Genomic DNA, 14,438 nt, shown 5'->3' on the forward strand with positions numbered 1-14,438 from the left:
GTCATAAGGGCCACGGTGTCACGGGGCCTGAAAATGATACACTACCATTTTTCATCATCTGCTCCTGAGACAGAGAGACACAATTGAATTGGGAGGCAGTATTGCAAATGAAAGATGTTTTATGAAAACTGACAATGGCCTGTCATGGTTATATAAAATGGTTTGAATCGTCGTAAATAAAGAAATGAAAAAAAGGATGGAATAGAAAGGATATGTAAATCTCACTCTAGGGGGAGCGCACAACTGACTTGCTTGAATATTACAATTTAGGAGCTATTTATGATTGCAAATTTCAAACTCAATTTGCAACATACTTAAAATACATAGAATCTTAGTTTGTGTGTGTGAAGGGGATGTTTTGAAGAGGGAATATTTTCCTCTAGACTTACCGTACCAATTTACATTTTTTTGCTTGAGTCCCAAAACTTGTGTGCTGACAGGGCAAAGGAACGACTGTTGAAAAGAGGAGTGAAATATTTCGTTGCTGCTATAGAAACTCTGGCGGAGAGAAGGATGGCAGGCCGATGAGAGTGAGGCACACAAAGAGGTGACAGAGGTAGATCACGAGAGAGTGAGTGAACAAAAGAAGGACTGAAATAGACTTCGAAAGAGTCAATGTAGCTTGACACAATGGGTGTAGGGCGAAGACAGGAGGAGCTGGAAAATGTGTGTGTGTGGGGGGGGGGGGTGCTATGCTTTACAAATGGGCAGGGAGGAAAGACAGGTGAGAAATAGTAAAAAAGAGGGAAAAGACAAAAAGACAGAGGGATTCCCCAATGACACCTAATCTCTTCCTCTCTTTCTCACTGTCCTCTCTCCCTCTATTCCCTCCTTTTCTCCCAATAAATCATTTTGACTTCTGCTTAACCAACTCATTCCCAGCAGACGGGAGGCAAACTGCAACTATCCCTCCTCTGCAACTCTTTCCTTCCTCTCGCTCACTTGCTTTTTCTCATTCTTGGCCAAAAAACCCTCTTAAAAAACCAAAAACTATCAGACTATCACCAAGGCAACGTGTCTCAAGGCATAATGACATCACCTTCATGTAATAAATATTACATAGCACTTTTCCTGTAACTATATTTCCAGCTATTTCTGTATTTGTGCATTTTCTATTCATTTGTATATATACATTCTAGATAGATAGATAGATAGATAGATAGATAGGGGTTGTGTTTGTATGTGTGTACAGGTGTTTATAATTATGGCAGGCTTGGCAAAAGGGACACATCTTTCATACTGATGCAATTTTAACATAAAACAAATTCCACGCGCGCACACAGGAGCACGAGAGACTGATTACTATCATATGAACATTAACATCAGCTCAACATCCTTTATGTGTGGATGAGTAGATCCCATGAGTGAAGGACAGAGATAGAGATGAGCCAATCCATCAATCCATTCACCCTCCTAAGAGGATTTCCCATAATTATTCCATATTAGAAAAGACTTACACTGTCTGGAGAGAGAGAGAGAGCAGGTGTGGATAGAAGGATGGAGGTTTGCGGATAATAGGATATTAAAGCACTGCACTCTGACAGACAGTAAGAGGATTGTGGTGGTAGGTAATTAAAACTGCACTAGGAACGGTCCACATAGTAATTGTTTAGTTAGCCTATATAAATGAAAGTTTTTCTCCTCCGTCGCGAGCGCTGCTGTCTGAAAGCATCTCTGAAAGACGAGAGCTGGAGCCAACGGACGCGCGCTTTTGTCCTGGGCAGGAGGCGGAGCTGGTGACTGAACGAGCACAGCCTACCAAACAGCGCGCGCTGGTGTGTGTGTGTGTGTATGTGTGTGTGTCTGAGAGAGAGAGAGAGAGCAGCAGAGCAGTGGATATGGCCAAAGAGAGCGAATAAAACTCGCTCGAGCACTTGTTCGTCACACAATTGTAAGTGTGAAACATCCCGCAGCCGCGCGCAGGATTCTCCACGCGCATCCAACCAGATACAATCTCACGAGCAGCATCAACAAAAGAGAAAGAGAACATAGTATTACAATCACGGAGCCTCGTTATCTCACGAGTTTCTCCAGCGCTACGGTGAGGACATATATCTCTCCTTCCCGCATTTAAACTCCCACCACCCAGCTGCCTGCATCTCCCTGCTCCGTCCGCGGAGATCCATCAGCGCGCGAACAGCGGTGGTCTCCTATCGGACCGTTGGATTGGGGTTGACGCCATGGGGACTGAGGGAGGGGGTCTTCGTCATGGATTCTGACTTTTTAAACACATAACATAACATATAGATTGCGAAAACCCGTATCTAAGTAGTTGAGCGAGCTGCGCTTTAGGTCGCATCTCTTCCTGTCCTTCTTTACCGAACGGGATGGTTCCAGCGCAGAGTCGCGTGGGGTGAGAAGATCTTGCAAGACTGGGAAGAAAAGCGAGAGATCGAGGGATTATGGCACTCTTCGCGCTCTGTCTTTTTATTCTGACGCTCACCTGCACGAACTTTGACCTGGTGACTGCAGCCAGACACGCTGTACACTGGAACAGTTCAAACATATTGTAAGTAGCTTTTATTGTCATTTTTCCACTAATAATGCCTAATTTATTAGAAACTATATTTTAACAGATTTCAAAAAAATGCTTAAAAATAGCTAAACCCCGCTTTAAAATCTTTTCAGCTGGAAGAGTAGCTACAAAAATAAACCAAATGTCGTAATTATCTATTTTGAAACCAGTTTACCTAGATTTATTGGGATTCCCTTATGGGGCAGGTGCATCAGTAGACCAGGACATGAGCAATTTTGGGATGTGTCATGTTTGTGTGTATTGTGGGTGTTTGTGCATCTCTCTGTATGACCATAATCAATGCATGTATATAATAATCAATAATCAATGCATTTGTGATAGATTTTCTAAACTTCTTGATCTTGAAAATAACTACATGCAGGTTATGTTTGTTGAATAGTAGCGCTTTGTAGTGCCTCAAATTGATTCAAATTGTAGCTCATCTGAGGTCTTTGTTTCATTTGCTTTTAACTAAAGTAATTGACACAAATCAGCTTTACAGTTTTATACCTCAAGCCTCAGTTGTAGTGTCAAAGTCGGCCAGAAAACATGGAAATGATCACTTGAAACTCTAGATGTATAGGAGTGATTTCTGCCCCAAATAGTCTAGTACAGTTACATATGTGCTAGAAATATGTTAGGTTTGCGCTTTTGTCCTCACGGAACCTCTTTCTCTCTCTCCTCCTTGTGTGTTTCCTTCCATCACTTCTCCATTCTCTCTCACTCCCGTATGTTTCTCTCAGGGAGTCTCCGTCTGTCTCCCCCCTTCTGCTTTTCGTTCTCCTCCTTCGTTCAGCATCACACATAGAGCCCAGTGTATAGTCCCCTGTTTCTTTTCATTCCATCTGCTGTAATTAGCAGCACTTTTTCAAAATGACCTCAATATGCCTGCATTGTGACACCATTCAATCTCAGCATCTCTCACTGTCACACACACACTCTCTCTCAGTCTCTCTTTCTCTCACACTTCATTATTTGACTTTATATTAGAATGACTGAGGTGTTTAGGTCACGCTCTGACTGAACGGTAAATTAGAGCAACGGTGCGGATATAGATGGGAGTGTTGGTGTGTTAGTTTGTCATCTGGCACTACCGGGTTTAAAACCTATGAAACAATGCAGGAATTGGCCTAGTTTACAGGTACTGTTCACACTAATAAGTAGCTTGGGGCAGAATACAAATTTGGCCTAAATCAAAATCAAATTAAACACATGGACCTGCAGCAGCCCACCTGCCTGAGAGCTTCTTATTTACAGGAACTCTTATCTAAATCTCAATCACCCTTCACACATTTTACAGTGATTATATGAAAATCTCGAGCCTGTTTTAAGCCGGGCACACACTGTATGATTTTCATGGTCCTAAAATCGACATTGAACACCCCCTAGATATAAATTTGCGTTTCATCCCTATGCGGTTTGGGCCTTTGTATATAAACATTTTATAATTCACATTTTACTAATTGGACTATTTGATCATTATATCGCCACTGTTTTGAATATGGCCATGTGGCTAAGTAATTTCTGTGTTCGTAGGTTGACAGAACTCGCACATCCTCCCAGAATTAATTGATTTTATCTCAGTAAAGCCATGCTTATGCAAACACTTACAGTCTGAATGGTTTTCAACAAAGGGGCTGGGACCCACTAGGGGGCCTCAGCAAGCTTCCAAGTGGGCCCTAGAATGACTTGAAATGATTCAAATGAATATATTGTTATTATTTTCACGAGTTCACACTTACAAATAATCAGATAGAGTAAAAGATTATGCGTATTTGGCGTGCTGTCCGAAGGGAGGGCTCTGAGCTCGCAATTTGCCCCGAACCCAGATTAGCCGTGGATGGGATAGTAACCAGCCGAGAGTGAGGAGTCGGGTTGGTGGAGGGATGCAGAAAACTGTCAAGAAACATAGGTGAGTCGGCCTCCTCTTGTGCTGATTGGATAGATCATTTGAAGACATGGCAAGCCAATTTATTTCTAAAGCACAATTACAAACAACAGTTAGTTGACCAATGTGCTGTAACACTTTTTAAACATGCACAAAAAGCAAAAACATACATTACACACCAATATTATACAACACAGACCAAGGCCGTAACCATGTCTTGAACACTGGGGGAGGGGCATGAATTATTTTTTTTTTTCTTAAGAATTAAATAATAAAAGATTAAAAGGGATTTAAGGGAATAACGAAAAAGTAATAAGAACGGCAAAAGTTATAGGTCTATTGTAGTTAAGTAATCAATTTAAACTATTTGCAAATAATATTTTTTAAGAAATATATTTAATTTGTATGTCTAATATGTCAAAAACGCAAAACGTTTCTTGTCTCGTCACATTCAGTTTTGAATTACATTACTCTATCATATTAATCAAAAAATAGCATGTTTTCAATTCAAAACGGCAAAATTTCATAAAATGTTGAGTAGTTTGCATCACTGGATATCACTGTCTATCGCTGAAAATTTCAATCATAAAACAGTTGTAAAATGTTAAATGTTTAGCTACTTACTAATACTCGCCATGTACTCTATCACTGCTAAAACAAAAGCGTCGCATTGGAATTCGCACTTGTCTTCTGTGAACAGTAAGCCCCGCCTTCTTTGATTTGATTGGTCAGCTCACTCATTCTGACAGTGATGACCGCTGAGGCAGACCAGCCTAAAAATGCAACTTTTAAAACTTTTTTTTTTTTTGTCATCCTAACAACAAATGGAGCGGTGCATAATAGAGTAGCAGAGCAGCATCAATGATATTGGCAGTTTGGCCATTTCTAATTTGGGGACTTGTCCCCCTCATTGTCTATGGTGGTTACGGCTCTGACACAAACATCTAACCGCATAACATTAAATGACAAAATATCAATAAATAAGGACCAACAAAAAAGCCAGGGAAAAAAATTAGTTTTTAAAAGAGACTGAACTCGTTCCTCTCAAACTTTGTTAATAAAACATTATCTATACCTTGAAATTTGTATTGGACAATGAGGGCCTTGAGTCAAAATGGATAAAAACTACTGACCTACATAAAGGGAAATATTTTACAATCCACAAAATTTGCATTTCTGGCCGAAATCATACAGTGTGAACGTATAGTATTTTGATGTTAATCACACATACTTACAGCAAGGCAAAATTCACAGATATTTTTTAAAGAATGTTTAGAATCTGTGAAGAAAATTCATGGCAAAAAGGTCTAGTACAGTCTTATTGGTTGCTCGAAGCAATAGTCAAAATATTTATTTAAACAACATGCAAGGGCCGTTTTGCACACGCCAATTTCGCGTGGGCCAGTTTACGCCTTAGGTGTTTAGCGCTACAGGATTATATCTGTGCCTCCATGTGCTTTTAGATTTACACTAGAGTTCTCTCACTGTGCAGAGAATTGAAAAGTGCCTCTTCCACCCAGTTTCAGCATACAGAGAGAGCCGTCTAACTGCATTAGCATCGGTAGCAGCACGGGGCGGATATGCTACGTGATAAAACCAAATTAAACTGTCTTATTTTCAAGGATTAAGTTTAATAAGACTTCTACAGCAAATGCTATTACACACTTTCGGCCCACTGCACAGTAGAAAGTGTGGACATTAGCCCCATTTTACTACGAGCTACAGTGTTCCTCATTATTTTTATGTGTACTTTGTTTTGGTAAAAAAAAAAGTGTGTGGGGAAATTAGCCTGTAAGCTAGCATTATATGTGTATATGTGTAGACTTCCCTCTCTCTCCATAACTGCTCGGCAACACTGATGACACCCTGTTACCTCAGCTTGGCCTAGTTATACAGCACAGAGAGAGCGATTTAGAGCTGTGATATTTAAGCATTGTATTGCTGAATGTCGCACTATATTCTCGCGCTATATGTCCGCTTAGTCTCAGGAGTCAGAGCCTAAATGTAGCACGGCATGCTAATAGCGCTAATAGCTGTGGTCAGTGTGCTGAATTTGGGTCTACAGCCAGAGCTGCACAGTCACTCTGTCTCTCCTCGCCGTGGACTACACCGAACAAGCTAGTATTCTCTGGATAGTGTTTTGACTCGGGGGTGTGATACAGAGCGCGTGTGTGTGAGTGTTCTACAACTAAACGTCTTTGTTTCGAGCAGAGCACGTTTGATGTAAACAGTAAGAGAGGCGCCGTCGGCTATGAGGTAAAAAACGAAAACAAAGCAACCAGACCACTGCCTCCTCATTCATCTTCTAACAGAGTTATAGCTGAGAGTGTACCTTCAGCTCGCACACATACACACACTGACAATTACTGAGCGCGGTGTGGGCAGTGATCCTAACGGCCCAACACTCTCGCTCCAGTGATGCGCGTCCCGGAAAAACTGAACCGTCTCAGATGCATAATTGAGAAAACAGGGTTGAATAAATACATACGAACTGCTGGTTTTCCTTGGCAAACACACATTCTGCTGACGAAAGGATTGATTCTGTTCACACATTCTCAGTGAATGCTTCATTACAGTCACATGAGGGAACGCTGTGGTATGTAATGGAGAAAAAGCACTGTAAACACATGTGTAATGTTAGTAGAGGTGAAGTGCGTATGGACTCCAGGGGCGAACAGCTCCGCTCTGTTAGAGCACAATTACAGAACGCAAGTGGAAAACACAATCCTGGTCTGAACACAGACAGCATTAAAACTACAAATCAGTGTTGGGTGAAACTGTGGGGCCTATCAAAGTTTGTTTTTGTGCTAACATCTAACTCAGCTGTGTTATTCAAGTCCAAAATATGATTGAAAAATTTATATGATTGAATCAACCTTTAGAATCAACCCATTAGAAGAACATTTTAAGGGTTAAAGCAGGTAAGGTAACTTCACATTTTTCCTTTTTGAAGTGGTTTATTGTCATGAATTATGTAAGATTGGTATGGGAATTGTACAATAAATTTGGTGTCAGGGTGTGGGTTGTATATAAGGGTCTAGATTTTAAAAAAAAATTCTATTTACTTTTTCGGGTGCAATCTGACAAGAGTTAACTCATACAATTCAAATGATTTTTTGCTGCCCCCAGCACAGTAGCCCAAACGTTAACTATCTTACAGTCTTTTTTAAAGATTCATTCAATAGTGCTTTAGCTAGTGTTATCATCGTTGTTCTTCGTGTCCTTTAAGTATGGATACCACAGTAGTGTATGGTCTGTCAATGTGGATTTTTATGTAAATTAGACTGATAATAATGAGTTTATAGAGAGCGTTTACACAATAATTAATTCACTTATTTGCCAACAAAAAAAGCATCTTGGGCATCATTACTGAATATTTTACTCATCATCAAATCTTTCCACCTTGTGTATGCCGTACAGATGTTTACACATGTTTTTGTCTTTGTCGCTCTTTCTTTCTCTTCGGTCTTCAGACCTTTTCTGCTTCTTCAGCCATTCATGTACTGATTCTCCCGCTGTCTCCGCCGATAAAGCTCGATAATAATTGTGTTCCATTGTCTAATTTTTATTCTTCGCATCCCCAAACTACACAAAACTATGCTACTAGCGTATCTACATTAATACATTAAGAGGGTGAACCACACCTTACATAATAAAAAAGAAAACTATTATGAGTACACATCTCATGTGACTTGAGTGTACACCATTCAGATGACTAGCTCTTCTTAAAAAAAAAAAACAATTTGTTGTGTAATTTTTTTTTTTAAATTGCCACCAAACTATGGAATAAACCTTTAATGTTTTTTGTGATGTATTTATGTATATGTACATTTATATTGAAAGTAATCATGACTGTATTCATGAATACACAACGCGAACGTAATTCCTGTTTTTGAGCATCTATTTACTGTTAGGTGAAAATGCATGGTCTGACCTGGCGTGTGCATTTTTTAGGTACTGAAATATTTGAAATTTTTGTTTAAATATGCTTGTATATACATTGATGAGCCAAAACATCATGACCAGTCACAGGTGAAGTGAATATTGTTGATCATCTCCTAACAAGGCCACATACGTATTAAGGTCTGGGTAGATTAGATGGTAAACAAACAATCAGTTCTCGTAATCAACGTGTTGGATGCAGGAGAAATGGTCAGGAGTAAAGATCTGAGCAACGTTGACAAGAGCCAAATTGTTATGGCAAGGCGACTGGGTCAGAGTATTTCTGAAACGGCAAGGCTTGTGGGTTGCTTCTGGTCAGCAATGGTGAGAATTTACCAACAGTGGAGGGACAAACCACAAACTGGCGACAGGGTGTTGGGCGCCAAAGGCTCATCGATGCATGAGGGCAACAAAAGCTATCTCGTCTGGTCAAAACAAACAGAAGGTCCACTGTGGCACAAGTCACACAAAATTGTAATAGTTATGAGAGGAATGTGTCACAACACACAGTGCATCGCACGATGCTGTGGAGCTGCGTATGGAGCTGCTAAGAAGGTTGCCTGGTCCAATGAGTGCTTTTTACACCACATGGACGGCTGTGTATGTTCGTGCTGTTTACCTGAGGAAGTAATGCCACCAGGATGCACTGTGGGACGATGACAAGCCGGTGAAGGGAGTGTGATGCTCTGGGCAATGCTCTGCTGTGAAACCCTAGGTCCGGCTATTCATGTGGATGTGAAACACCTAAACATTCCCTCATGATTAGGGTGTTTCCTGGAACGGAAGTGGCCTCTTTCAGCACCCTGCCACGCTGCACACATTATTCAGGAATGGTTTGAGGAACATGATGAAGATTTCAAGGTGTTGCCCTGTCCTTCAAATTCCCCAGTTCTCAATCCAATTGAGCATCTGTGGGATGTGCTGGACCAGCAAGTTTGATCCATGAAGGCTCCACCTCACAACCTACAGGACTTGAAGGATCTGCTGCTAACATCTTGGTGCCAGATACCACATGACACCTTCAGGGCTCTTGTAGAGTCCATGCCTAAGCGGGTTGGTGCTGTTTTGGCAGCACACGGAGGACCAAAAGCATATTAGACAGGTGGTCATAATGTTTTGGCTCATCAGTATATAAGTAATATGAACATTTTAACTTTTTTTGGCTTCCTTTAGGGGTTCAAGTGGGGTCAGACCCCCTAATCCTTTCAGAAAGTACACACTGTATAAGACGACGCTACTAATGGCACAACTGAAAGAGGATTTGTTTGTTGAAGTGGTGTTGGATCGCTGTCCAGACACTAGAACTAGAAAAAGGGTCTTGTTTACACCATGTTAAATACATGCTTTAGTTGAATAATTGCAGAAGTTTATCCCCCTTTTTTAGTTTAATAATTGTAAATTTTAAAGCTATAGTAAATCTGCAATAGTAAATTTTGACCATATGAAGATATGCCCCCTACTATAGGTGAAGTTTACAAACGTGCGCTCACCCTGCACTTTGACGATTTAAACTTAAGCTTTAATTAATCACAAAATAATTGTAGTTGTATACTTTGTTTTATAATATAATATTTTATGTAATATAATAATATAATAATTATACGATTTTTGGCAAGGGGTTGGTAAGATGTTTGAAAGAATGCTATTATTTGATATAAAAATTAAAATATAAAATAAAAATTATTAAAGCTGCTGTAGGTAACTTTTGTAAAAAAAAATTTTTTACATATTTGTTAAACCTGACATTATGTCCTGACAGTAGAATATGAGACAGATAATCTGTGAAAAAATCAAGCTCCTCTGGCTCCTCCCAGTGGTCCTATTGCCATTTGCAGAAATACACCGCTCCCGGTAAGAAACAACCAATCAGAGCCAGGAGGAGTGTCTTAGCAGTGTCAATCAATCAAGCTCGCGTGCGCGCTGATCACACCCCTCCCATGCACAGCGCCAGCGCATACAGGCTTCAAGATTACCGGTGTGCCGCAGCTTTGCTTAGGGCGGAAAAACAATCCAAACTGCCAATTCCTCGAGTGGCACCTGCTCATAAAATAAAGACGGGTAAACGGAAAAAGACAGATGACGATGATAAAAAAGCCAAAAAGAAAGAATTAGATAGAGCCCGAAATAAAACGAGGGTAAATATCGGTGCGGCTTTTCCGAGGTGGAGGGAGCTACGTGTCCTGAACGGATTAAAAACCGATGCAGAGTCAGCCACATTTCTGCTTGACAAGTAAGTATCCCTGCTTGATTTGTTTAATTTTTTAAGAACTACACAACTAAGATAATTTCAAAACAGGACTGACAAATTATGTATGGCGTGGTTACTTGTAGATTTCAGGGTGGTCCTTTGCATATAACATCGTTTTATTTCGCCATAAGCAAAGCTGCGGCACACCGGTAATCTTGAATTTGACGCCTGTACTCGCTGTGCATGAGAGGAGTGTGATCAGCGCGCACGCGAGCTTGATTGATTGACACTGCTAAGACACTCCTCCTGGCTCTGATTGGTTGTTTCTTACCGGGAGCGGTGTATTTCTGCAAATGGCAATAGGACCACTGGGAGGAGCCAGAGGAGCTTGATTTTTTCACAGATTATCTGTCTCATATTCTACTGTCAGGACATAATGTCAGGTTTAACAAATATTTAAAAAAGATTTTTTTTACAAAAGTTACCTACAGCAGCTTTAAAATATAACATAACTTTTCTACTTTAATATATTTTAAAATGTAATTTATTCCTGTTATGGCAATAAAAAAAATAGCCAATTACTCCTGTCTTCAGTGTCACATGATCCTTCAGAAATCATTCTAATATGCTGATTTGCTGCTCAAGAAACATTTCTTATTATTATCAGTGTTGAAGTCAGTTGCTCTGCTTATTATTTTTGTTGAAACCACAATACAGTTTTTTTTCAGGATTCTTCTTTGATGAATAGAAAATGTACAAGTCCACATTTATTTGAAAATTGTTTGCAACATTATAAATGTCTCTACTGTCACCTTTGATCAATTTGATGCACATTTGCTAAAGTAAAATTAATTTTGTTCCAAAAATTGAAAAAATCATACTGACCCCAAACTTTTGAAAGGTAGTGTATGTAAGACAGAGTTACTGTACAGCAGATTATTGGATGCGTAGGTCATTGTGTAGCTGGTGTGTGAGTGTATTTGTGTGTGTGTGTGTGTGTGTGTGTGTGCAAGAGAGAGCACAGGTGTGTCCAGGTGTTGTGCAGATGGCTCTTACACTTACAGGTTGGTTCAGGTGAGGTGAACTGATTTCACGCTGTGTGCAGGTTAAAATCTTTGGGATAAGCATCCACCTTGCTTATTTCCTGTATTGTCATTAGCAGTGCACAAACAAGGGATTTGATTGGCAGGTGGATGGAAAGACTGAACAGCAAAGCTCATAAATCAGATAACAGTCTGAGGTTTGCATATGCAAATTGCTCGGTGCATATTCATGAGTAAACGGAGAGATCTATCTAAGTGACAGAGAAGACCTGGCTCTCGTTCATCAACTTTGCGTTATCATTGAGTTGAAGCTGGTCTGTGCGCGTGTGCGCCTGATGTGCTTTATAATGTTTGCATCTACGTGAAGAGCAGCAGTCTTAATTAATAACGCCAGTTCAACTGAGGTTGATGAATGAGGCAGTTGTGCATAACCACATCCACTTATCACACCAATCACTTCTGTTTATTTATTCCTTGTCATGGTGAGGGGTTGCAATGAATGCAGGGGATGCCATGTAAGATGTTCCATGCTCTTTCTTTTCTATAACGGCGCCTTTACTTAGTCATTCATAATCACACTATTTATTCATTTAATGTTTTTAATACCCGCCTCACCTTCTGTGGCTCAGCCTCCCTTCATTTCATTCATCTCCTCTTTTTAATTCTCATTATGAATACCATTTCTTTATTTATTACACATCTCCAAACTGTGTGACACTCTCCAAGAGCATGATGGGAGCAGTGATCCCAGCAGTCTTGGCACACTGTAATAATCCAATAAATTACTGTTGTGCTTATGAGCATTTTGGAGTTAGTTCCATCATGTTTGGTTTCACTGATATATATTTTTAAATTATGGCAGATACATTTTAATGATAATTATTTTCATGTTATGGCCAATAGCCAATAAATGGTCAGTATTAAAATTCTATACTATTTTGTCTAAAATTAAAATGAAACACTTCTACAAGTGAATTTAGGCATCACAACATTATAATGTACAGTATGAAAATTTTATATTTATTTTGAGATTTGCTCAAGACTACATTTAACAGTGTTAATAAATTTGCTCATATAGTTTAAAAACTAATTTTAAGTGAGCAAAAATAGGCAGAAATGCACAATTATTTAATTCAATATTGGCCAATATTTATATACCATATGGCCTGATAATGATACATTAAAAAATATCTCTCTGCCAAGAACCTAATTAATATTTTGTGTATCCCTAGTTCCAGGTAGTATCATACCTAAAGGTTATACCTTATATAAGTATAACCTTATACTTAGAAATGTTAGTTCATCAAGCAAGTTTACACATCTATTTAAACTAACAAATGTTATAATATTTATAAAACAAGCCTTTTTGTGACAATTTAAGAGCATTAGACTGATGTGCACATGTACAGTGTGGTTCATGTTTGACCTGAAGGGGCAATGCCCCCTTTTGCCCCCTCGTTGTGCCAATTCTGGTTAAGTAGCCTACTTTTTGATTTACAGCTACTAAGCTCTGAATATACACAAATCTGCATACAAATATATATAAATATACTGTACATAATCCCCTGGATGTTTGCCCAGCTAGCCTAACTGAAAATTGTAAGATTTTCAATATTAAAAAAAAATGTTTTTTTTTTGGTCGATTTGTTAAAAGGGTTGGTGGTTCTCAGCATGCTGTGCAGCATTAATTAATTCTTTGTTGTTGTTGTTGTGCAAAGTTAAACAAAAAAAGTTGTTTGAGGTAAGAAAGTTGAGAAAAGTGAGTCTCATCATGTCACCATGGCATTTTTAGTTTTCTCAACTTTTCATTTTTGACAGTGCAGCAGTAGGAGGGGGTCTGTTTTGTACTTCAGGGAGGATGTTAATGCAGATGGAAATGATGTGTATTTTGAGCCTCTTCCAGTCTCCAATTATTCACTTCAAAAGCAGGCCAGGTTTGACACACCTTTCATTACTACGACTCATGATGATGAAACGAACAACACCGGCTCTCGCCTCACACCACTGTGTTTTATTACAAACAAATGATTTACATAGAAACACCATCTCTGTGGTCTCGTCAACCCTCTTTTTGTGAAATGGCCATGATTCAGTTCTTATCTGAAAGTTGGTTTTCTTAATTTTGAGATTTATGGTCAGTTCTAACTTGTAACGCCTCAAAGAGTAGAACAGTGCTCACGTCTCCTATTTGCAAGGCAAATTCCCCTCAGTACAGCTTGAGAAAAAACAGATTAAACTTAAACTGGTCTCTGAGCCTGACCAAGCTGGTGATAAGATGGTTTAAGGCCCCGATATACTCAAGGCAAAGTTCTTTTTTTGTTCTTTGCTTAGCATTAAAAAGAAGTATTTTTTAAGAGGCATGCTGTTAACGAACATCCCGATGTTGTCCACAAAAATGACAGTGGTGACAAAAAGTCACGTCACGTCATTTTATACAATATCTTGCTTTAAAGTACCCATATTATGCTATTTTAAAGGTTCCCAATTTTGTTTCGCAGGTCTCCTACAACAGGTTTACATGCATCAAAGGTCAAAAAACACTTTAATTTTCTCATAATATACATTGCACATCACCTAATTTCTCAGAGACACAAAAACGACTCGGTCTCTTTAAACCCCTCCTTTCCATGAGCCTGCTCTCCTCTGATTGGTCAGATGGCCCATTCTGTTGTAATTGGTCTACTGGAAATGAAACGCTCATTACCACAGCTGAATTTTGGCTTTGTAAATCCTCAGCGTTTGTACATAGTGTAAGGACAGTAACGATGGTGTCGATTATCAATTCGAGAACTAGTTATTCGACCCAAACCTCCATCGCAAGGATGACTTGAGCAGGACATTTCTCAGTGATACGTTTTACTC

At 39.4% G+C, this 14,438-nt stretch overlaps 1 protein-coding gene across 1 annotated transcript in view; it reads left to right on the forward strand.

The window, feature by feature from the left end:
* The first annotated feature begins 1,714 nt into the window (after window positions 1-1,714).
* Window positions 1,715-14,438, forward strand: part of efna3b (ephrin-A3b) — a 69,659-nt gene continuing 56,935 nt past the window's right edge. The window contains exon 1 of the mRNA XM_048153487.1: window positions 1,715-2,509. Coding sequence (XP_048009444.1) covers window positions 2,403-2,509 — 107 coding nt within the window. The 5' untranslated portion in view covers window positions 1,715-2,402. The remainder of the gene's footprint in view (window positions 2,510-14,438) is intronic.

Source organism: Megalobrama amblycephala, linkage group LG13 (genome assembly GCF_018812025.1).
Source record: "Megalobrama amblycephala isolate DHTTF-2021 linkage group LG13, ASM1881202v1, whole genome shotgun sequence".
Classification (NCBI taxonomy): domain Eukaryota; kingdom Metazoa; phylum Chordata; class Actinopteri; order Cypriniformes; family Xenocyprididae; genus Megalobrama; species Megalobrama amblycephala.